Genomic DNA, 25,138 nt, shown 5'->3' with positions numbered 1-25,138 from the left:
AAAATGCAAGAACAACAATATTTGACACGAGTATTTGTACGACAGATACACTATTTCCCACTCAAGACCTTGCAATACAAGGAGCAAAGGCAGAAGCACAGACAAGGAAATCTAGTTGATGATTAGTAGTGTATCAGTCATTCAGCAGATCAGATTATATAGATCAGATACTGAACAACGTCTTATTTAAGTTTGCCAAAGAACTAATACACTAACCATATTTTTTTCTAAATCAGCATTACTTTTGAGGATAGATTTCTCATGGACGTATATTAATCAGTAAGTGGGTATTCCTTTTAAAAAGAGCCAAGGTGATTTGAGGGAAAACACCAACCCTTATTATTTCTGAAAATTTTAATGATACCACTGTGGCAAAAGCACAGATGCTTTGACTCTTTGACTCTTAAATTAGTAAGCATTTAAACACAAACACAAGGAAATCTGCAGATGCTGGAAATTCAAGCAACACACACAAAATGCTGGTGGAACGCAGCAGGCCAGGCAGCATCTATAAGGAGAAGTGCTGTCGACTTTTCGGGCCGAGACCCTTTGTCAGAACTTCTGACGAAACGTCGACAGCGCTTCTCCCTATAGATGCTGCCTGGCCTGCTGCGTTCCACCAGCATTTTGTGTGTGTTCAAGCATTTAAACACTATGTTTTTCAAAGAGGGAATCTGCAGAATAAGCTTGTTTTACTCCATGTTATCAGGATAGTAGTTGTTAGGATATTCAGTATATTAACTGTTAGAATAGCTTCATAAGAGCCACGGTGATAATTAGACATGTTCTGAGTGGGGGCAATGGGGAAGTAACTATTTATTCCGTTTTCCCGTCCACTCATTGGTGGGAAGTACAGAAGCAAGCCTAGTCCAATAGAGTCCAATAAAGCCTGACATCTGCCACAGCCACAGCAACCAACTGCTGACAGCAGAAGAGCTATCTGGACTAGCTTCTCTTCCAGCTCGTACAGGAACAGCCGACTTCTGCTTAATATTCAGAGAATTTTTATCCAAAACATCAGTATAAATAGCAATTTTGTAACATGAGAGATTCTGCTGATGCTGGAAATCTTGAGGAACACATACAAAATGCTGGAGGAACTCAGCAAGTCAGGCAGCATCTATGCAGAGAAATAAAGAGTCGCTGTTTCAGGCTGACATCATTCATGAGGACTGGAGAAGCTAGAAGAAAAATGTGGGGGGAGGGAGGGGAAGAAGTATCTGCTGGCTTTGTACTTGTTTTTTGTATTTTTTTGTAATTCCAGTGTTTGTTGTCTTCTGCGCTCTGGCTGAAATTGGGCAATTCTTCATTGATTCTGATATGGTTATTATTCTATAGATTTGTTGAGTATGCCAACAAGAAAATGAATCTCAAGGTTGCATATGGAGACATATATGTACTTCCCCCGCCTTCTCCTTTCTTATTCTGGCTTCTTCCCCCTTTCCAGTCCTGATGAAGGGTCTCAGCCCAAAATCTCACCAGTTTATTCCTCTCTATAGATACTGCCTGATCTCCTGTGTTTCTCCAGTATTTTGTGTCTGTTCCTCCAAATAAAAACTTCCTGATTTATATAAAACTTATAACACAGTATTGCAAAGTATCCAAAGGCACCACACAACATTTGACAGCAGTCATATTCAGACAGGAGAGCAAAAACAGTCAAAATATCATCTGAGAAACTTCCTGAGAGACAGAAAAGGTGTGGAGGCACAAAGATTTCAGGACTTAATTCCAGACCTTAACAGTTGGCAATACTTCCACTAGAGATGGTGTCTAAAATCAAGGATGCTCAAGGAGTCAGGATTAAAGCTCAATTATTTACAGTAGTTGTAGGCAAGAGGAGGTTAAAAGATAAGGAGCAGCAAAATCTTGGACAGATTTGAACAAAAGTAAGGGAATCTTAAAACAGAAGATTTGCTTTATTAGGAATCAAAGTCAGTGAGCACAAGCATGATGGGTGTATGCATGGGGGTATAGGCATGGATCACTGTTTTGAATGGGCTTAAGTTTGTACAAGGTAGAAGTCAGGCTGATAGTTGTGCTGATAACATGATAAATATCTTATTGCTGATGTAAATTCTAAAGTTATGTAAACTATCCATAGATTCTGTCTGAAAACCACTTCCCTTCATTCCTGGTTGCTTGCATCCCAGACTTTTGATACTGCTCCACCTCTCTCTCTCTCTCACCTGTCAGTCATCCATCTTCATGACTCCTTATAGGTACTGGGGTCAACTGTTGATTTATCTCAACATTCTGATATGCCTCGACCCAATAAAAGACTGAAAATCAGGCAGCATCGATTTAAAGTATTTGGTAGAAAGATTAAGCAGAAGATAGTGAAAATTTGCATCTTAGAAAGTGCCGGGTGACTGGAACGCACTGCTTGAAAAGGTGAGAGGCAAGAATATTTTTCATATTTTAAAAGTTCTTAAATGTGACTTGAGGAACAGTGACCTGAAGGGCTATGGATCTAGTGGTCATAAGCAGGTCATGTGGCCTCTTCCTTGTGACATTTTCTGTGACTTTATGAGCATTATTAATATTTTCTGAAAGGGTTGGGTCAACAAAATAGGCTTTAAATAAATCAGTTGACTGATGAATAAGTCATATTTTAAGTAGGCAAATCTAATTGTGGCACCGGGCAACCCTATCCCACTGGAATACAAGTACATAAAGGGAATACAAGAATATTAAGAGAAAACATCATCACATTTCTAAGGAGAGGAAGACCACCCAAACTGACTTTAATCAAAGTAATTTTATAAAAAGTTTACTCAAATGTGCAATACATTAACAGTGATTAAGAAAAGGTAAAGAATTTGTGAGTGATTATTATCCATTCACCAAAAGAGTATTGCTGATGTTAAGCTGTTAACTACCAAGCTAATCGAGGACTGGCTGTGTCCGGAGAGCATTTGATTTTATGATAAATAAAGTCATATTAACCCTTAAAGACTCAGCACTAGAAAATATGTAGAAGACTAGGGGATGATTTCTGTTTCTTGTAGTTACACTCAGTATACACTTTATTAGGTACACCTGAATACTGGCTCACTAATGCAAATATCTAATCAGCCAAACGTGCCAGAAACTCAATACATACAAACATGAAGACGTGGTCAAGAGATTTATTTGTTCTTCAGACCAAACATCAGAATGAGGAAGAAATGTGATCTAAGTGAAGTTGACTGTGGAATGATTATTGGTGCCACGTGAGGTGGTTTGAGTATCTCAGAAACTGCTGATCCCCTGGGATTTTCACATACACGGTCTCCAGAGATTACAGAGAATGGTGTGAAAAATGGAAAACAAAAATCCAGTGAATGGTATTTCTGTTGACAAAAATGCCTTGTTAATCAGAAGGGTCAGAGGAGAACGGCCAGCCTGGTTAAATTGACAGGAAGGTAACAGTAACTCAAATAACTACACATTAATGTGCAGGAGATCTTATCTGAAGGCAGAACATGTTGAACCTTAAAGTGGATGGGCTACAGCAGCAGAAGACCATGAACATACACTCAGTGACCACTTTATTAGGTATAGGAGGTAAAAATGTTTACAATATTGCTCAGCAGGGGAGCGGAGGGTGTTCAGTTATTCCCTTTGAAATTGAGCTGAAGAGTAAAGGAAGAAGGTGAATGAAGAGTGCAACTATAAACTTTAATTAATAGCAACTTAGACATTGTCTTTAGGTTTCATCTATCTTTGTTGCATTAAACCGCCAGTGGCAAAGTGCTGATACTCACAAGAAGAACTCATATGAAAAAGTTGTAAAATTGACTGTTTTAAGTAGGGCTAATTTGGGTGTCAGGATGGAGTTATATCTCTACCAACGGAAGTATATGATGCTCCTTCCCTCTGCTAACCTGCTGGTCACCCTTGGGCAGGTGGCGGATGGCCGTATGAGCAGCTGGTGCATGTCTCAAGTCCAAGCCATGCCTCTGCTGACACCAGGCAGTCAATCCCTGAAGTTTATTGTGGACACCCATTTCATAAAGGCACTGCCCAGAAGAAGGCAATGGCCAACCATTTCTATAGAAGTTTGCCAAGAACAATCGTGTTCATGGAAAGACCATGATAGCCCATGTCACACTACAAGGCATATAATGAATGATTGAATTCAACTAATACCCAAGAAAATGGGTCCCTTAGAAATCATGCAGCATCAATGCAATTTATGGCTGCCAGGAAGAAGCCAAAGCTGCAACTGAGAGGGTGACAACTGTCATATTCACTAAGTGTACCGCTCAATCCTCACTGATGGAATACATGCCAACAGTGAGGTTTTTTGTCTCAGGGGATCCACAAGGTTTGGGAGGAGCAACAAAAAAAACTGAAAGGAGGCAGTTACAATTGTCTTCTCCACATGTGAGAATTCCCATTCATTTTGTAAAGAGCACTAGAAATATATCTCACAAAGAATATTAACACAGGCTGATCCATTACAGCAACTACAAACCATTTGTACATCTACTGACATTTTATAATCAATAGAAATAGACCTGAGAAACAACACTCAAGGATTATTAATTAATATCTGGGCTCCACTTCAGGCCCATTGGTGCATTCTGTTTACAGTGATAATTTGAATGTGGAGAAATTTGGTTTGATTTGAGATTAAGCTTTCATAATAAGCCTCTCTCTGTTTTAGAGATGCTTCTTAGGTAATCCTAATCCCTCACTTATATTTCTTGTCCACTGCCTGCTTTCTCTACTCAGCTGAGGAGGCAGACAGTAAGCACAAGAAATACAAGTGAGAAAAGCAGGTAATGGAGCAGATATCACCTTTTCCTTTGCATTCCTCCTGTTCCTTTCACTCCTAGTACAAACTGGTTCTCCTGGATTCCATTTACTCTTTGATTTTTTTTTAAATCATGCATCATGCATTACACAAGGATAAAGTTTCCTCACTTTGCTGGTGGGTATTTCAGAGGCTCTCAGACCAATACATGGGCACCGAGTCTCATTTGATTTCTTTGCAAGACTCGTGGTACTTCTTTGGTTCTTGATGCTATGAGGAGATTGAGAATAGCCCTTGTTTTCTCAGCTTCATCCCTCTGGGTTGCAAAACATTTCCCACTGTATTGTCTTCCAGAGAATGAAGGAATGATGGGTTCTCCCTGGAAACATGTGATTCACTATGTCAAACCATTTAAACTGCCTGCTCCCATAGACCAGCACTCGGACCATAGCCCACCATACCGCTACCATTCAATAACCTATCCAAACTTCTCTTTAGAAACATAGAAAACCTACAGCATAATACTTGCCCTTCGGCCCATGAAATTGTGCCGAACGTGTCCCTACCTTAGAAATTACTAGGCTTACCTATAGCCCTCTATTTTACTAAGCTCCAGGTACCTATCTTAAAAGACCCTATCGTATCTGCCTCCACCACTGTTGTCGGAAGCCCATTCCATGCACTCACCACTCTCTGAGTAAAAAATTTACCCCTGACATCTCCTCTGTACCTATTCCCCAGCACCTTAAACCTGTGTCCTCTTGTGGCAACCATTTCAGCCCTGGAAAAAAGCCTCTGACTATCCACACAATCATTGTCTCTCATCATCTTGTACACCTCTATCAGGTCACCTCTCATCCTCCGTCGCTCCAAGGAGAAAAGGCCGAGTTCACTCAACCTGTTCTCAAAAGGCACGCTCCCCAATCCAGGCAGCACCCTTGTAAATCTCCTCTGCTGAAATCAATGTTATTGTTGAAATCAAGCTTGCATACACCAGTGCTGCTGGCAGGTTGTTCCACACTCACTCGACCAGACTCACTCCACACTCTCTGAGTGAAGATGTTTCCCCTCATTTACCCCTTAAACTTTTCACCTTTTATCCTTAACCCATGACCTTTGGCTGTTGTTCCACCCAAACTCAGTGGAAAAGTCTTCTTGCATTTACCCTACCTATACCTCTCATAATTTTGTAAACCTCCATCAAATCTCCCAATTTTCTACGTTCCAAGGAATAAAGTCCTAACATATTCAATCTTTCCTCATAACTCAGGTCCTCCATACCCGGTAACATCCTTTTAAATTTTCTCTGTACTCTTTAAACATTATTAACATCGTTCCTGCAGGTAGGTGACCAAAGTGCTAACAATATTCCAAATTAGGCCTCATCAATTTCTTATACTGCTTCAGCATAACATCCCATCTCATGTACTCAATACTTCAATCTATGAAAGCCACCTATCTGTAACACCACTTTCAATGAATTATGGACCTGTATTCCCAGATCCCTTTGTTCTACTACACCCCTCAGTGCCCTACCTTTCACAGCTTGAGAGACATTTGTGACATAGCGATTTGATATTCTCCAGATGAACAGTTGCACACTTGCATTAACATGAGTCATAGATGCATGATAAAAGAAAAAAAGAACAAAATATTATAAGTGTCAACACTTCCTCTAAGTTGAGAATCAGTATTGGCAGACCTTTCAGCTATGACAGAGAACACAGCTAAATCTAATCCTCTTCTCACCTGGCATCCAAACACACAGATTCTGGCTAGGGTCACATGATGATGACCAGGCACAGAATGCTGCTGATTATCCTTTCTGTAATCCAACAACAAGATCCACATTGCTGCCCTATAGCTAGTCAACTCAGCAGACATCAAACCTAGAACCTCCCTGATATGCATGCCTCATCCAATCTATTAACACTGCCCCGGCAGGGAGCCTAAATTGAAGAATTTCAGAGCAATTGACTGATAAAGTTCTCCAAACAAGACAGATTATTGGATAAATGTGACCTTTAACATATATGTGGTGCTCACACTTTTGGTAGACCTGTAACTTCAAATGAGTTCCTGTATCCACACAAGCCACTATTTAATAAAAACCTTTCTTAGTGCTTGTTCTGAATACTTAAACACTTTATTTCAATTACATATTAAGAATCATCATTACGCACAAGAAGATGAAAAGTGATTGGCTAACAGGCTTTCCGCCTTCTGCTGGCATCATTATACACCTGGTATAATCACTAATTAAACTATTGTTGGTCTGTCTCCAATAACTAGTGACCAACCCTCCATTCCAGATATAACTCACCTCTGAGCAAACTAATGGAGTACAGATCTTTCTGAAGATAGATAGGTTACGTAAATTGTCCATGGTACTATGATAGGCGATCTTTGGAGGCAAATATTGGTGTTCTTGATGCCATGGAGTCAGCTGTTTCTGTACTTATGTATTCAAAGTTTGAATTCAGATTCAGAATCTATAAAAACCATTGAAATGTTAATGCAGATGTATTTTGATGTAACGAAGCACACTCTTTGAGTTGTATAACAGAAATATGGGACAGCAGAGTCTTTAAAGAGCAGACTGAATGTGAGTTACTGTCATGCAGTGAATGCTGACGTTTTTCTTTTAAGCACAGATTTCATACTTAAAGGAATTCAAGCAAGCAGTGCTTTTTCCCCTACACAAATGCAGTAAATTTATGAGCTCTCCAAATATCTGGCAAAGCAGTAATCTTTTTATTAGAGCAATATTTAAATTTCACAAACTAAAGATTCATTAGTTAGTTTTCCATCTAATATAAATCTCCCATGTTATAATATTATAATTAGATTTGTAACTTTCAGTGAAATCTCATCATTTAAATAATCATTTGGCAAGTTCTACAAAAATGCAAGCTATCATAATTTAACTCCTAATAGCCCTGTGCAAGTTCCTCACTGACCTAAATTTTATATTTACCACACCCAATGGAAATACTGTACATAACTTCAAATAAAATGTATTTTGACATTTCACCGCAGACTAGTGAAAGAACTAAATTAGAGGAAAACTCTGTTACAAGCATGGCATTAATGATGTAACCAGGGATTAATTTGGGGCAGGGAAGGATCAAAAATGGCAGTTGAGATGGAAGTAATTTTATATTAATCCTGGTTTTTGAAGATGTGCTTTAATGCACAGAGTAACATCACAAAGGGCTCCTCTAGAATTTTTTTTTGCGTTCTGATCAATTTAAGTGGCTGCTGGGTGATAGTGACTCCCCCTAGATTAATTTGCAAAGCTGCCAGTTTTGTACACAATGATTACCAAACCAGCTGTTACTTACTTCTTTATTTTAAGTACGTGAGTGAACAATACCAACAGAATGATAAAGTTATGCTATTTGATCAAAAACAATAAATTAATAGTAAAGCTTGAATTTATTCATTATACTTTAGAGTGTGAAGAGTTACAAATCATTATGCTTTTTATAACCAATTTTAAGCACGGTATGCTTACAGAACCAATTATAGCAATACATTCTGACAAATACGTTACAATGTTTAAATATAATTGTCCAAGCTCTGATGTTAGTTCCTGGTTGATGCTCTCGTTCTTTTAATACATCATAAGGATGATGAAGTGATGAGATAGAGAGACCAGATTTACTTTGAAAAGGATTTGTTAAGAATATGTCATAATATCTCTCTCAGTTACAGTGTACAGTTCCTCAGCCCCTAACATTCTAATTATCTGACTAATGCCGTGTGCTTCTCTAAGGCTTGAAGGAATCACAGGGCTGCACTCTAAAATAGCAGAAGGCTCCCTTAACACAACTGTTATAAAATGATAATGTAGCACACAGTGGGATATGTAAGATAACATCATAGAAACTGCAGGAGGTGAACAGAACTCTTACTAGTGCCAGGCGAAGACCACCTTTGGCTTCAAAGGGAACTACAGCCATTTTGGAGCCATTCAGGTTTCCTCTGGACTCCAAAGTATTTCTCCTGTAGATGTTCCAGTCATTCACCACAGGGACTAGGGCTGAAAGTTTGTCTGATGTTGTTGCACTCCAAGAGATTGGCTATCTGCATAATCAGATAAAATACTCCAGTTGCTTTTGGCTTCAGGGGAAGATGTCATGGAGATTTTTTGGGAACTATATTCAAGTTACATTTCCTGATAATCTGAAATAATCATGGGTCACCTTTAACAATATTCAGGTACACTACTAAAGCAGAATAAAGCATTCTGATACAAGTTCACATATAAAATCAAGCAAGACAAACCTCTCTGCCAGCATTTCTACTGGTCAGATTACCAAGACCTGAACTTATTGACCTTATGATACAGTGATGTTCTGGTGCTTTAATACAAACATGCCGCTTTGCAAATAAAATCCATAATCCCAGAACAAACTCATTAAAAGTCCATTTCTGTTCCTTTCCCTCCTCCACAGTGCAGTCAATAAATACATTACATGGACCTTAAAATTATGCAGCGTGAGTATTAATGTCTGAACCCTTAACATGCTTGTAGAGAACTTCAGGATATTTTAAAAATTGATAACTTATTTCAGATAAACATTTTAATGCCTCTGCTAAACTAAACAGCAACTCACATTTGTAAAGCATAATTAAAGTTGAATGCTCCAAGCTGTTTCACTGATATGTCACAAAAAAATGGAAATGTGAGAAGGGGTGGCCAATAAGCTTGAGTATGATAAAGGAGATAGCTTTTAAAAAGAGTCTTAAAGGAGGAAATGTAGGTGGGATGACGAAGAAGTCTGTGATGGGCCTACAGTTGGGTAAAGCGAAGGTACCACATACAAATGGTCAAAATCAGAGGAATGGGGAATTAACGGAACTATAAGGTTCATGGAGGTTTACAGGAGCATTGAAGCAACATTCATAATCACTTCAAAACCATATTGTATATAGTAAGTTTGAGCATAAGTTAAACAGAGGCTAATATACCTTATCACAGATGGACATGAAGAGCAAGCAGCAATTGATGTGGGATGAGATTTGGGCCATGGGATTTTAGTTGACGGAAAATTTATAGACTGTGAGAGGACTGAGATGCAGTAGTTAAAAAAGACATTGAACTATTGAAATTTGGAGGTGTCAAAAAGCTTAATATTCCAGATTGAGGCCAAGAAGAAATAGAAAATATTAAAGAGATGAAAGCAGACATTTTTACAAAGGAATTAATACATACTGTAGCTGGGCACATAGCTAAACAACAATTAAAATGTCAAAACTACCATGGCCAACAGTTGGAATTAGTGGTGTAAATACAAAGGTGGTGCTAGCAGTCATTGATGATAGCTTTGGGCTGCAGTGGTTGATTAGAGTAAATATGGCCTCATTAAAGTCTGGGGCCTAGATATTAAAGGCCTTTTTGGGTAGTCATGCTACTTCTGGCTTGTAATGAAAGTATGCTTCCTGTCTGTTGTATTGACAGTTTAAAACACTGTATCTGTAATGTGGGGACAGTACTAATTACTAAGCTTCCAACACTGTATTTTGCTTACAACCTAGAGGTGCACACCATACATTTCTGTCAAAGTCGCCATGCAGAGCTTGCTTGAAACAGTTGCTAGATTCTTTTCATGTATATTAAAGTTATTAAATCCTGTTTGTATTAACTTTCTCTGAATACATCTAGTAAGTTATCAATACGACACAAGTTAAAAGAAGAGTTCAGGTGTGAAAGCTGGTCTGTGTTACATAATGCAGATCCCAGATACCTTCTGAGTGTCCTGAGCCTTGTGAGGAACTCTCCTTATCTTATTTTCCCTATTCCCTTTGATTGAAGACTGTTAGAAAACTGTTGCAATTGGCTTTGATGTTCACCACACTTGATTGAATTCACAGTCCTGACCCATACATGAAGGAAAGTCATTCAGGTGTGAAAACAGACTGACGCTGATGCACATAGGACTCGATTTAGCCTATGTGACTTTGCTCATGGAAGAAATCATGAAAACAAGACAAAACTGGGGTAGTGAAGTATTTTAGCAATTGTCTAATTGTGGTTTTATTTATTTGTGAGTCTCCATTAAGCTGCAATGCCAAATAAGTTTTTGAAATTTTTATCTATTTAGATCAGAGGTAAAAAAATGTAAAACAGTTGTCTTTTGAATAAACCAAATCTGCATTCAAGAAAATATTCACTGTAATATCTAATCTTGTATAAATTATAGCTGCCCACATCGTCTTGGGAGGTTTGAAAGAGTGGGAAACTGTTGCTAAGAAGCTGGGACTAATTAACATGCTGTAGATTTGCCTTTAAAATTTTGAATGACATGGAACGAGACCAACAAAGACTCTCCCAAATGCTACTGTTCTCACCTCTGTTTTGTAGACTTCTGCCTGTCTTGTGACCCTTCTTTTCTAGATAAATTGGTTCCAATCATCAGTTGACCCATATCAGCTCAAGAACAACTTTTAAATTCAATTTATTTCAGCAGGGATCAGCATTCTGTTTGTTTCTATGATCTCATCTAGGATCCCTAACATTCAGAAAATGTGAGTCTGCTAGTGTACTTTGCTTTCAGTGACAGCAATAATTTACGTTTGAGATATCGAGTGAAATTTATGTTAATTTTCTTTGTAAAGAGAGCTCTCTTACGCAATCATCGCCAGCTGCTGGTCTGTTGAGCACTCGTTTCCAGCATATCTCACAGATTGTTTTGGTGAATTTGTTTCAAATGTAGTGATAGTCCTAACGGATTGCATTACAGTGTTTACAATAATCTGCCGCATATATGTAAAACAGGCAATCACCAGAAATCTGGTGCAGTGTAATTACAGGATTCTTAAAGGTATCAACCACTTGAAGAAAAATGTCGCTGCTTTGGCTGAAGTTGCTTTTATTGATCTCAGTTGGGGCTGTCATTGTTTTATTTCGATTGGTGCTCAATGCCCTTAGTCTAATAATATTGTAAATGACGACCTTGCACTTTTGCTGATTTGGACCCAAGCTGTTGTGGCTATGGCAGACAGCAAGCTGATTGTCTGCCTTAGTTTCACCACTGGCATTTTGTTAAAATCTGATGGTGTTTATCCCTGTCACAAAGCACACTGTGTACAAAATCATACATCAGGCATGGACTGAACGACAGAGGCTCAACAGAGTAAAAAGATGAGTTAATAAGTGGATACATGCGAGATAAATTTAAGTAATGGCAGTGTAAACTGGGTGCCTCAGGGCACCATATTGTAAAGAGATCTGAGGGAACCGGGCAGTGGCTTACTGAAGCCAACAAGCCACCATGCGAAGCAGTAAAACTAACCAATAAATAAAATGAGGAAGATACAGCCTGATAAGTGTATACAGTGCTGACAACAAGGATATCCAGAGGTTTTATGACCAAATCGTTTCCTTGAAAAGACATCTGATAATGATATGTGCAAGAAACATACAAACATACAAAAAATAGAAGCAAGAAAAAAATAGAAATGCCATTTCTACCATTCAGTAAAATTTTAACTAATTTTTTTGGTTTAGAATTGCCAGCCCTACACTGATCTGTGTCCTCCTGTTCAAAAAAGCTCTAAGCCCTTCTTCTGAAGTTGGCATATCTCAGAGCAGATATTATTTGAGTATTTGGAACACTTAAGTGGATTCAAATTAGGGTCTACCAAAAATTCTGGAACTAAGGAATAGGGACTTCAGTTTACAGGACGAGATGAGAAAATTTTGTTAAAATTGAATTATTTTTGCTGGGCAATAGTTGAGTATATAAAACGGTTTGTAGTTAAGAATTTTAGTAAGAGTTAAGGAAGAATTTGATAGATATTTGAAGGAGTGAGTGACTGATTGAAGATGTTTGAACCAATAAAATGAAGCTCAAATTTTTCTCCTGTGTTGTGCATTGTATTTGAAGTGTAGAGGTTATGTCATCAGTGCTCTTTTTAAAATGGGAATGCCACAATAAACATGATTAATAATACAAAGAATGATCAAGGACAAAAATATTTTCTAATTTGACTTGAATTGTCTATTACTCCCTAAACTTAAAATCAGAGAGACATTACAATTTTTTAAATCAGTATCACCATAATCCACTTGGCACACTTTTAAAGCGGAATTCAATATGCTAATAATGTTTTGTTCATTTTTTTGCTCATCAGTACTATCCACTACTCTCTGTGCTTCAAAAAATGCTGATGCCTTGCTGGAGTGCAGTTGAACGAATGCCCACCAATGACCATGCAATGTGGGTATGCAGCATGTCTTTACTTGATTTCACAGTATTTACTTCCATTTTTTTTCCCTGAGACTCACCATAGCCAACCCAAGTGCTCCACACACTCGATGGCCACACATAAACACTTCAGGCAAGGGATGATGGATTGTCCCAACTCAAGCCAATGTTCCCTTTGAGACCAATTGCAACAGCAACTGCTGCTGCCATGGCCAAGATCAGTGTATCAACATTTATCAAATGAAGGACCATCTCGATCTCAATGGTACAGCCACTAACAGGGTAGAGGTATTGAGTCGTTGAAAAATAACTTCTTAATACTTGAGAACTTATATATTTTAATTACAACATCACTGGAGTGACACTTGATAACTGTACCTTTGCTAATATTGTTAGATCCTTCATATTGTCCAATGCAATAATCTCCTCTGAGGATTTTCCCTTCTAACTCTTCGGTTTACTGTTTAAACAAAATGTAAGTAGAAATACATTGTCAGAATTTGCATGAGTAAAATGAATCTTTAATGATTGGATTTTTTTATTGTGAGACTGGCTGCTAGAGTTATGCTGAAGCATACCTGTATGATATTCTGTTGTAATTACGCTTAAGAAAGCATAATATGTATATAAGATTCATATGTATAAAATCATATTATAGGACTCATAATATGTATAATATCATATGTATAAGAGAGGTGCCTGAGCATACTTCTAAAGTATTCCCCTGTAGTTATGCTTGAGAAAGTTTTGTCTTTCTAGCGGTCAAAACCAAAAGTAGCCAAATCTTGCACATTTCTGAGTTTAAAAGTTCATTTAAATAAAATGCTGTTGTTGCAGAGCTCTCTCATCTGAGTTATAAGGAGATGTGAAAGAAAGAAGAATTGAAGAGTAGGCCATTCATTCTCTAGTGCCTATTTCATCATTCAATAAGATCTGTTATCTCATTGCCATTTTCCTGCATATACTGTCTCCTTTGCTACAGGCTCTAGAATCTTTATCTTGAAACCATGGGCCCCGGGGAGATATTATTTAAGTGCCAGTAATGTTTAAAGGGAGTTAACTTGGATCTTAATATGAGCTTTAATATATTTGTCCCTTTCTCCACCAGAAACTAATAGCTTACCAATATACATCATAAGGAAATTACAAGTTAAAGAGTCACAGACTGACAAGTTTTTAGAAAGAGGCAGCTCCAAAGATTAAATTGCTTGAGTTATTTGGCCTTAGTGGGCAAGTGCTGCTCTCAAGTGATTGAATTCATTGTAAACTTATTCTGAACATTCCTTAATTGCGTTGTGTTGCAGAATGGGAAAAAAATGTTTATAAAAGTCTGCATCAAAGGACAGCTGATTGACTCTGGTCCTGGTATTGGATCCACTGGCAGCGAACGCAGAACTTCACCCAGATAAGAATGGAAGAGATGCGCTTTGAAAGTCCATACACTTGGTTCATATTTATGCAGAATGGCATTTACCAGCTCGTTTTTCCGAAACATGTTTCACGTCACACCCATGTTGGGATACAGACACTGCTTTATTCAGCAATGTTCGAATAATGACGGGAATCTAAGGAAGCGTCCCGGGAATCAGGACTTTTCAATGAAGACCCCTAGAAAGTCAGCTCATGTTTCGTTACAAAGAACATATTTCGTAAATTGTGCGCCTGTTCCTGCAGAGAAAAATGACCGGCTCCAAAAAAATTATCAATCGAGTTTATTGCTCAGTATTTGGTGATTGAAAACTTAATTAACCAAACAAGAGTTAGCGACATGTCAGGGGCACAGGGAAATGTGCGGCTGTCACCAAACCAATAGTTCCAAAACGGAGGCTGGGCTTTTGCTACCATGTAAAACGAGTAAGAACGTCTTATTTAGAAGTGCAACAACCAGTCAAAAAAAGAGGAAAGCACCAGAAAAATACACTGCACACTTCTGTGTGTAGACGCACACAATGAAATACACATGTAAAGCATTTTAGAACCGCACCCTACGAACTCAGAGATAAACGCTTGTATATCCTTCCAACCTCAACCCTGTGGATCGTCGTTTACTTAAGAGCAGGTAATGGTTTCTCTGCAGCTCGTGAGAAATTCGTCAACACAGTCCTTAACTCTTTAGCTGCCAGGGCATTACACTTCGTCGGATTGTCCTCATCCTCAATCTTGTTTTAATTCAGTTACTTAAGAGTAGGGGGTTAAGGCAGTAGTCTAAGTTATTATTAAGAGGTTGATGTTTAAGATCATTTCTGATTCAAGGTAGGTATAACTACAGGTTACGGTACAGATTCTTGGAGGTAATGAACTGTAAGAATCATGTGCCATTTTTAATAAAACGGAGTTTTCGGTGCATTTTAATCCGTTAAAAAACAAACAGGTAAAAGTTTCTGAATAAGTTTAAGTTACGAGGTATTGCGAAACTTTCAATGTGGCACGATTTAAAACGCGGAAAAAAAAGAACTATCGATGTCAAAATTCCAGTTCGTGATCAGTCGATTCAAATTAATTGTAGAGAGCAAAAAAATATACGCGAGCTTCAAACTTTTTTTTTTGGTGAAATAATGCCGTGGCAAAAATAAATACAACCGGAGTAGATCTGATCCGCAGCCGTATCTAGAAGGCTGCGTACATAGCGATGCCTCCGTCTTTCCCAGTCCCTCTGTATGCCTGAGCCAGAGTTGAAAAGGGCTGGAGTTTTTTTTTCGCGTGTGTAGTCATTGAGTAGCTCGGGGTTTGAGTGATCTTTACTTTCACATACAGTTAACCAGTTAAGATTCGTGCAATTTCACGATTGCGCCGAATGAGGGAGGGGGTCATCTGCATTTCCGCTCCCCACCACTCTTCCCTATTCTCTGCTGCTAGCTGCGATTGTAAAGGTAATCTAATCCAGATTGTTACTGAGCGCACAGAGGGAGAAAAAATGTTTGAAAACGTCACGTCTACCGATGATCACGTTTACGGATCTTCAATTATCCCTTACCATGAAGATAGGTGGCGTACGTTTCTGCGGCCGCACTTCAGGGACTCTCTTTATAGAAAAATGTCATTCCAACAAGCGGAACACGTCAGTCCGTCCACAGGTTGTGTTTCCTGGTGTGGGAGACAACGGAGCGATCAGTTCCAACCTGCACAGCAGGAATAACGGTCCTTCTTCAAGTCTTTAAAGGTTTCCCCTCTCCCCCTTTAAAACAAAACCTCGACTTCTTCATGTTCCTTCATCTTCATCCTGCCGATTTCTTACCAGACTTAACAAACAACACAGCCAGGACGAAGCAGGTATTTATTGATATATATATACATCTGTAAATGTGTGTGTACATATATAGTTTTTAAGTACAGTTATTATAATACGCGAGAAAATAAACTTTGGTGAATTTAACCCGCTCTTTCTCCCCTCGGAATGTTGTGGGTACAAAACTTTGTCAAAGTACCTGACGCCCAGGTGTAAAAAAGGTGTTGGTGAACAAAAATAAAACGAGTCAACCTGCCGATTTGGCTTATTTAGAACAATATATAATTTTTCCTCCAGCTCGCTTGTGTTTTTGGAGTTGCGTCTGTATTTATTTTAGGAAGGAGTGGATTATTGAAAGATACCGTTACCTGCTACGACAGTCCGACTCTCCCGACGCGTCCCATGTCCTCGTTGTGGTTATAAATTAGAGGGAATTTTCGAGGGATTTAAAAGCTCGGTATTGTTTTTTTATCATTATCTGGAAATTTTGGGGGGAAAGTCACATTTCAGAAGTGAAGGACTCTCCGTTTCTTGCTGCTTGGAGATAGATTCGTTGGCAAAACTTTGGATCCCTTTCGAAACTGCGCCGTGCTTCTGGTCTCTCTCACCGCATTAATTATCTCGGAACTTCAACAAGGGGGTCGGGAAAAACTGTTGTAAAGATAAAAGTGAAAGTTGAGCGCATGTTAAAGGTGGATCATTGATAAAGTCAGTTTGATCAGAATTCAGCGAGCGGATGGTGTAGAAAAAAATGTATGATTCATTGTGTAGGTGGTAGTCGAAATTGTTTATTTTTTCCCTTTACTCGAATAAGTAAAAAGAAAGTACAATTGTTACGTGTGGCGTGATTATGGCATTTTTCACTGTCATGCTTGGTCGCTTATGTGACTTTATTACATAAGATAAGTCAGACGAGCCTTTTTGAGTGGTCTTTTATAGGCATTTTTTAATTTGATTATGTGGCTTGTGGTTGGGCTTTCATATATACAGTATACGCGAGTAAATATTAGCCATTTAGCGCATAGTTTCAGGGCGCTGATGATTTATCTGATGCGAACCTTTTTAAGAGTAATGACTGGATTCCCCCTATTTGTCAGTTTCGTTTCAGTTTGAATTCACAACAAAACATTTTTTAAAAAACGCTTCCTGCCACCATTTGCACGCCGTAAATCGTCCCACTTCAAGTAAAAAAAAAGAAAAGGAACATCTGTGAATTTGGGGGAATTACCAGATCCATGTCATATTACTGTTACACATTGCCCACATGGGCCGGAATCACCTTTAGTTACTCGGGTTGTTTGATGCTTTGGGCGGTGTATGAATGTGTGTGTGTGTGTGTGTGTGTGTGTGTGTGTGTGTGTGTGTGTGTGTGTGTGTGTGTGTGTGTGTGTGTGTGCGGGGGGGGGGGGTTGGGGAGGAGGTGAGACGGGTACTGGAGATATTCAGTTTGGGGAAAGAGGGTGCAAAAAGTAAATAAAAGCAGGTAAAAAAAAGTGTACATGCCAAAAAGGGCGGAAACGCATTGATTGACTCTGAGTCTGATCTCAGCCGGCACCGTTACTTTGCCTTTCACCACCTCAGTTGCACATGTAGTTTAACGATTACACGTTTCCTACAGTCCGAAAGAATAAAAATCAAACATTTCTGAAGTCTTGCAAAGCAGCACGATGTTCACACGGAACCAAACCATCGACCGCCAGGGTCTTTTCTCCCCACCTCTCCCAGCTCGTAAGTCAGTGAATCGCCCACGTTTCTCCCCTCCCTCCATCTCACTCAAACAAAAGGGTAAAGTGAAACAACACGCTTAAAAAAAAATCCTTCTTGGAAAAAATAAGGTCAAGCTTGATTCTAACGATATTGTCTTCTTTAAAATGTATTATTTGAAAGAAAACACAGCCGGCTGATCTTTCCGCGTTTAACCGGTCGCAGGCTTTCCGTTCTCGTGTAATAGCCCCAGTTTTGAACATTTTGAGATAAAGAGTTGTGATGTGCGCTCAGAGCTGTGAGGGCGGACAGAGGTGCTGGCTTGTAGCTCCTCTGGAGCCACAGTCCGCTGAGTGCGCTGGTGGCCGGGGCTGTCTTTATTTCGCGGGCAGTATTTAAATGAGTACCGTAAAACACATTGTTGGCGTGTTGTGTTTTGTAAACGCTCCCTCTGTTTTTTTTCTCTTTCTCCGAAGGACCGTAAAGCGTCGTGAAAAGAGCCGGGGGGGACGAGCCGATGCCGAGTCCTGGAATCTGATCAGACTCTTATCAATGAAGCAGCGGATGATGGCGGATGGCCCCAGGTGTAAGAGGCGAAAACAAGCCAACCCCAGGAGGAAAAACGGTAGGAGAGAGCACCTTCCCTTTACTGCAGTCGTCTCCCGCACAAAGTTCGCCCCGGATTATTAGCAGCGGCTCCGTTTTTGTGTGTGTGTAATGTTGATTGACTTGAAAAAAGAAACCTCCCCCAGTGAAAGTGCAGAATGTATGTTGTGTGAAAGTTACTCCTGTCCCTCGCTCTCGCCAATACATTGATTTACCTCAAAGAGAAAACCGTTATGCGCCTCTTTTGTTTGTTTTTCAAGTGACCGTTTATTTATCTAAACTCTTCCGATTAAAAAGAGACGCCGAGACTCTGGCACCACTTCACTGTAACGGCACACACCTTCCATATATCTGTTCAGTCTTTTAATACTTTATTCCGATCCGGTTTTCTTTTACATTGTCTGTGTCATCTTAAAGACCCTTAACTTTTTTTAAAATATAAAAAAGACCTTATGGCTCATATTGAAGGAGAGAAAAGCCCAACCGGGTTCTTTTTTTTAATATAAAAAGCAGACCGCGATCTCTCTGTGCGTCTCCTGCTTCTTTAGATTTTGTTGTGTTGATGTTGTTTGGTTCGGAAACACGGAAGGTAGAATTGATAACGGAATCAGAATAAAAGGTTTCTCTTCTTGGTACCTAGATCTTTGTGTGTGTGTGTGTGTGTGTGTTGTATGTGTATCCGTCTCTCTCTCTCTCTCTCTCTCTCTCTCTCTCTCTCTCTCTCCCTCTCTCTCTCCCTCTCTCTCTCTCTCTCTCTCTCTCTCTCTCTCTCTCTCTCTCTTGCCCCTTGCAGTATTTAAAGCTCGAGCGTGCGTGTTTCAAAATCAGGCTTTTGTTGATGGGTTTATTATTCATGTTCCCACCTCGCACAGGCTCAAATGTTATGCCGCCAGCACGACATTTTGTGTACCATCCATTTCATCATATGTGTCGCTCCCCACCCCCCACCCCCACCTCCACCACCCCACATCTCCACCCGCCCCCTTGCTGGAGATGTTTGGCTTCATCAGTAAATAAAGTGTCCGTGACAATAGCAGATAAAAAGATGGGAAAGGAATTGCGAGTTTCTGTTTAAAGTAGTCCATAGCAACCGGACGGGATGGCGATGTGTGGTGTGTTTGCGTATTACCTTGCCCCCATACGCAGTCTCTTTTAGCAAATTAAAGTTATTGATTTTTTTGTTGTTATACCAAAGATTGAGTCGGATACCCTTTTTCCCCTCTTTCCCTCTCCCTAACCAAGTATTCCTGAAGCACGTTGCTAGTGTCAGGAGATTTAACCAAAGTGCCCCCCACCTCGACTTTCCCCCTTTCGTGACTGTGTTTGTTAGTGTGTGCCAGAAACATGGGAACACGGGATTAGAAACCAATGCTCAAGAAAAGGCATATTAAGGTAGGGATCCTTTTTAAACCGAGATCCCTTTTAGATCAGTGTTGTGACTTCAAGTTTTCTTGGGTTGCCCTGCTTTCTGATGAATTTAAAGATGTGACTTTTACCCCTTAGACTATTATCCACATCCCATCCCTTTTCTTCCTGTTCTGATCGCTAGTTAAGAGCGGCAGGTAAAAAACAAAATCGCTTTCTATTTACTCCCGTGTCACATATACATCCAAACGCCTTTCCCTTGGGAAACCGTCTGCATTTATCATAGTCGTTTGCACGAGGGGTTTTCTTTATTATATGTATATACACACACACACACACACACACACACACACACACACACACACACACACACACACACACATATATATATATATTCTCACCCCCTCCCTCCCTCCCCACACACACACGCACCCTATGCCTCTTCTGGAATCATAGCCATGGAAAGATGTCAGGCTCTTGCTTGTGCATCCGCTGATAGCAGTATTTGAAGATGTTATCAGGACGATATGTATTGCAGGAAAGAAGGAGGGAGGGGGTGTGGAGGAGATGTTGGGCTGCGAGTAATTGTATGTGATCAGGCAGGAGGGGAGTGAAACACCAAGAGGAAAAAAATATCGAACAAAAGGCAGTGTCATTTTCAGTCACAACCCGAGTCAGATGATTACTGACTCATCTGTAACTTTGAAACACTTTTACTTTAAGTGTTTTGTTTCAGGACTCGGGAGACCTGCGCTTACTTAATAATTTATACTTTGGGTAACTTTGATTTCCAGTTAGATCAAAGGAAATCAAACTGCTTTTTAGCAAGTGAAATTGATGTGCATGTAACAATTTCGCAACTGGTAGCCACGATGCCGTTACTGAGGGTGTAGTTGTTCGGTGAAAATAAATTGTCCTTGTCGATTCGCAACGATATTTTGTTTCTCTCTCTCTCTCTCTCTCTCTCTCTCTCTCTCTCTCTCTCTCTCTCCCCCCCCCCAACCCCCCCTCTCTCTCTCTCTGTGCTTCCTCACCCCTCAAACTTCGCTATCCCAACATACTGTTCTGTTCATGGCTCTTCCTTCCGAGTACTCCTGCTCTGCTGAGGGTGATCTTTGTTCAAAACAGAATTAGAATTGGTGCCCACTATGTTTAATCTGACAGTGAAGTGACCGATTTCTCCTCTCACGTATAGTCGTTTTATATAAATGCTGGTCTGCTGGTCGCGTCCTATTCGTCAAAGTGATCACTTATGTGAAAGCCTCAAAACTGAATAAGTCGATCTGAAATCACTTTAAAGGTGAACTTAAATCCCGAGAAATGTTTTAAAGAAAGTTTTGAAGAAGAGTTTAAATGCGCTTGGTGTTTGGAGATTTCAGTGTTCCCTTTCAGTTATAAATTAAAATAATTGCAGTTAAAACAAAAACCTGCCGACTTCTGGGTGATCTAACTCCTAAAAAAAATCACCGAAGGTTTTCTAGTTAAGAGGGAGAGAGCGGGAGCAAAATGGGGAAAAAAAAGGCCACGGGATTAACTGTTGTGGGCCGACACTGCTGCTTCTGTTGAGCGACGTTAAACAGTGAACCTATCATCATGGTCGGTTGACCCACTGTATGTCTCAGTCCAGGTTCGGGAGTCTGCCCTGCTGCAACAACAAACTTAACACCCCCAAATAACTTGTGGAGGAGTGGGGGGGGGGGAACAAAGTCTCTGCAGACAATGGGAGAATGAGCACTACCCAGGAAGCCCGAGAATCCTTCACCAGCACAGCTCAAACACTGTTGCAATACTTTCATCAGGTGTTGCAACTAACAGCCAACTGTAAAAGCAGCACTTGGTTGCCATTTGCAGCTACCCCAGCGAGCAAATGTGAGAGAGCTGGCTTTGTTAATCTAGATTTTATATCATGCATGATAAAAGAGCAAACTGGACATAATTACAGGCGACCGTCCAGTTTATTTTTTTTCAGGTAATAAAATCACTCAATAGGATTGTAAGGATTTCTTCCCCCCGCCCCCTCTACTTACTTCAAAATAGTACCCATCCATCATCAGCAGTAAACACATTAGTAAAGGATCTTTCCCTTCTGTTAGGATATATTGATCATTGTCAATAAAGGTACATTCGAGGAATGAATTGAGAGTAAAAGATCCAGATGCTGCGAACGGAGTTTTGTGTCTGCATTCATGCAGAAGGTAAAAGGGACAGGCAGAAATTCATTTATAGCAACATTGCTTTCAAGACTTAACAAAGGCAGATTCCTTACAATCCAAACATTTTAGCCCGCTGTCATTAGTCCTGACATTGTAGGCGCACTTTCACTAAAGGGGAAAGAAAAGGCTTTCTGAATATCGTCTTTTAAAGCCTGCAATTTCTTTTCGCTCCTTGCGTCATTACTAAGAAAGCGGTTTCCCAAGGTACACACTATTTTGCGCCTCTTATCAAAGCAGAGAGAGAGAGAGAGGGAGAGAGAGAGAGATTGAGAGGCAGAGGGAGAGAGAGAGAGAGAGAGAGAGAGAGAGAGAGAGAGAGAGATTGAGAGGCAGAGGGAGAGAGAGAGCAGGTTTGCAGTGATCACAGACAATTGATTGTCAGGACTAATGTGTTTCATTTACATGTTTATAACGTCAATAGTGCTAGGGTGTCCACTGTACTATTCAGTCCGCATCCCACAAGGGTGCAATTGTCTGTGCGCCCAAGACAGACACCTTTCCTGATGGGCTTTTAGTTGGCTTTTTGAGCCTGTTTAAAAAATAGCAGAGAGGGGGTGGGGGAGAGGGATCGAGTCAGGCTGGCTGCTATGGCATTACTGTTTGAAAGAAAGATTCTTTGCTTAAAGCGTGTAACATAATTAATAAAGATCTTCCGACACTTAATTGCTGATGGGTTGAGCAGATGCATGCAGGATCATTGGCGAGGGGGAACTAAGCAGTGTTTTCAAAGCAAAATAATGCATGTTGTAAGAGAGGCTATCATTTTTTCGCTTTTAAAGAAAACTTTGCCATTTAAAAGTGTGCAATTGTGAGAAGAGGTATTTATTTTGTTGTCTCTAAGAGTTCTGCCTAACGGGAGAATATACACAGCAGAGGTACCGTTAGCTGAACTCTGACACTGCGGTCTTTTAAATGCCTTAGGTATGATTTCACTTTCACTCACATCAATGGTGACCTGAATGCCTTTCATATCTGATCCGCCGTGTCTCTCCCAGTAAACATCCCCTGAGGGGAGAACAAAGAAAGAGCTTCTCCTTCTTAATCACAATTCAGCCCTTTCACCGCCAGCAGGCTAAATTTGCATTCGGCATCAAGAACAAGATGAAAAGAAAAAGTGAGAAGGAAGGAGAGAGGGAAAGAGAAAGGAGGGGAGGGTTTGGTGTCGGGAAAAATAGCTTAGGTGTTTGTAAAAGCTAACTGGGCTTCCCCTGGTTACAGCCTTACATGGCTAGCAGTCCCCTGTCCGTGTAGCCTTGGCCTGCATCACGGATAGATAATGTTTCAGGATGGCATGCTTGTACTATTCGTGGCCACCCGCTTTAACACTTGAGCAGAACTGTTTAAAGAGGATCAAATTCTACTCCAGACTCTGCCGTGTCTGAGGTCAGGTGTATGTCCTGAAAGTGCCTGTTATACCACATTTTGAATTGCGTTGTTGTTGAAAAGCACAGTGTCACAGTTCAAAAAGAATAATGTGAGAGAGTCTGGATTTTTTCCTTCCCCGAGCCATGAAAGAAATATTCTAACGATCTCTATTTTAGTTTCAGTTTAATTTCACCTGATCAGGAAAAAATAGATCTAAAAAAATAAATGTAATAATAATGCAGCTTCTATGGACCAGCCAGCACAAGAGCGCGCCCAGACGACATTCCGCTGCGCCCAGAAAAGCTGTGATCACGAAGTTCAAGGTATTTAGTCAGTGAAGTTGACAGCTCTGGTTCAGTCACTACCTTTATCTCTAGATCTTAAAAAGCAGGTTTTTTTCGTTGCAAATTAAGCTTCACCAAAACGTATAGACAACACAGCCATACATTTTGAGCGAACCAATTGGAACAATTAGCAGCAATTAATTGGCTGGGTTGGACTTGGTGAAATTAACATGAACACAAGAGATTCTGCAGATGTTGGAAATCTCGAGCAACACACAGAAAATGCTGATTTCTGATGAAGGGTTTGGACCCGAAACGTCGACTGTTCAATTCAATAGATGCTGCCTGACCTGCTGAGTTCTGGCAGCAATTTGAGTGTTGCTCTGAAATTAACATGACTTTTTCCTCAATACCAGAGTTATGACACATTTAAATAACTTTCGTTGAATATATATATACATATAAGTTGTATATAATATGTGTGTGTGCGCACGCGAGAGAGTTATATACCTTTCTGGGATTTGTAATAAATTACGCTTTACCTCTGGGTAACTGCGTGGACTGAAATACTGCGAATGCTGGTTAAGGTTTGAAGTTGTTTCAGAGGACTGTCGGCGAATGAATTTAGGCAACGCGTCTATTTTTATGGAAGGGTTTAAGAACTAGGGGATGGATTTTCTCCTTTATCTTTTCCTTTCTCCCTTCTCCCTGTTCCTCTTTCATCGGCTGAAAGTTTAAGCGGATTTATTCCAACGACCACCTTCGGATACTTGTTGGGGATGGGAGAACTGCTGAAAGTCGGGAACTGATCGCGGAGCGCAGATCTGAGTGCCAGGGAAATTCTTCATTCGGGCACCAGATGTATCAAACCTTTGCATAGACCCTTACAAGCAACTTAACCCTTTGAGGTTCTTAATCCCGCCACCAACCTCCAGAGGATCAAAGGGGGAAGGAGATATCAGAGAAAAAAATCTGTCTAAAAATGAAGTGTCGTTGTGAACTTTATCTGTGGTACTTAGTGAGTTAAATGTCCACGTCTCCGTGCTGGAGCAACTAGGCAGTGTGAGAAAGTTGGGGCAGGAGATAACTGCAGAGCGATTACTGTAGAAATTACGAGCTCCGTTTTTGCAAAATCTGATTGGTTGATACAGATAAACTTTCCATTAAGGTGATGTGCCACTGAACTGAGCATCTCTTCTTTAAAATCACATTACCAAGAGATGAAAGGAATTGAAATTGGACATGCTATAAAGCAGCGCACAGCTCCTGCAGGGATCCCTAGGCTTGTTGACAGGGGAAAGGGGGGGGGGGGGTTAATAAATTTCCACTGGGCACTTGAAATCAATAGAGCCCTGCGTCTGATTGAACAATATCCTGGGCGTGGGCACACTCCAGAGAATGGTAACTTGCTTTCT

At 40.1% G+C, this 25,138-nt stretch overlaps 1 protein-coding gene and 1 long non-coding RNA gene across 5 annotated transcripts in view; one reads left to right on the top strand and one right to left on the bottom strand.

Annotated features, from left to right (window-relative positions):
• Positions 1 to 7,578: 7,578 nt before the first annotated feature.
• LOC132394297 (uncharacterized) lies at positions 7,579 to 18,417 on the bottom strand. Its single transcript, XR_009512260.1, has 5 exons — positions 18,298 to 18,417; positions 16,555 to 16,837; positions 15,935 to 16,044; positions 13,339 to 13,420; positions 7,579 to 8,833 (listed from the first exon to the last, which is right to left on the bottom strand). It is a non-coding gene; the product is annotated as an uncharacterized LOC132394297 (long non-coding RNA).
• LOC132394296 (zinc finger E-box-binding homeobox 2-like) overlaps positions 14,188 to 25,138 on the top strand; it is a 151,816-nt gene continuing 140,865 nt past the window's right edge. The window contains exons 1-2 of one of the 4 annotated variants that reach the window (XM_059970259.1): positions 14,188 to 15,019; positions 18,367 to 18,515. In XM_059970259.1, the coding sequence (XP_059826242.1) occupies positions 18,443 to 18,515 (73 nt within the window). In that variant the 5' untranslated portion in view covers positions 14,188 to 15,019; positions 18,367 to 18,442. Of the gene's footprint in view, positions 15,020 to 16,042; positions 16,231 to 17,622; positions 17,915 to 18,366; positions 18,516 to 25,138 lie in introns of those variants that run through there. The other 3 variants (XM_059970261.1, XM_059970258.1, XM_059970260.1) reach the window with 3 other exon arrangements.

This window comes from Hypanus sabinus, chromosome 5, assembly GCF_030144855.1.
Source record: "Hypanus sabinus isolate sHypSab1 chromosome 5, sHypSab1.hap1, whole genome shotgun sequence".
In the NCBI taxonomy this organism is placed as follows: Eukaryota; Metazoa; Chordata; class Chondrichthyes; order Myliobatiformes; family Dasyatidae; genus Hypanus; species Hypanus sabinus.
Note: the sequence above shows the minus strand (reverse complement) of the source record. Positions and strands in the feature narration are given on the sequence as shown.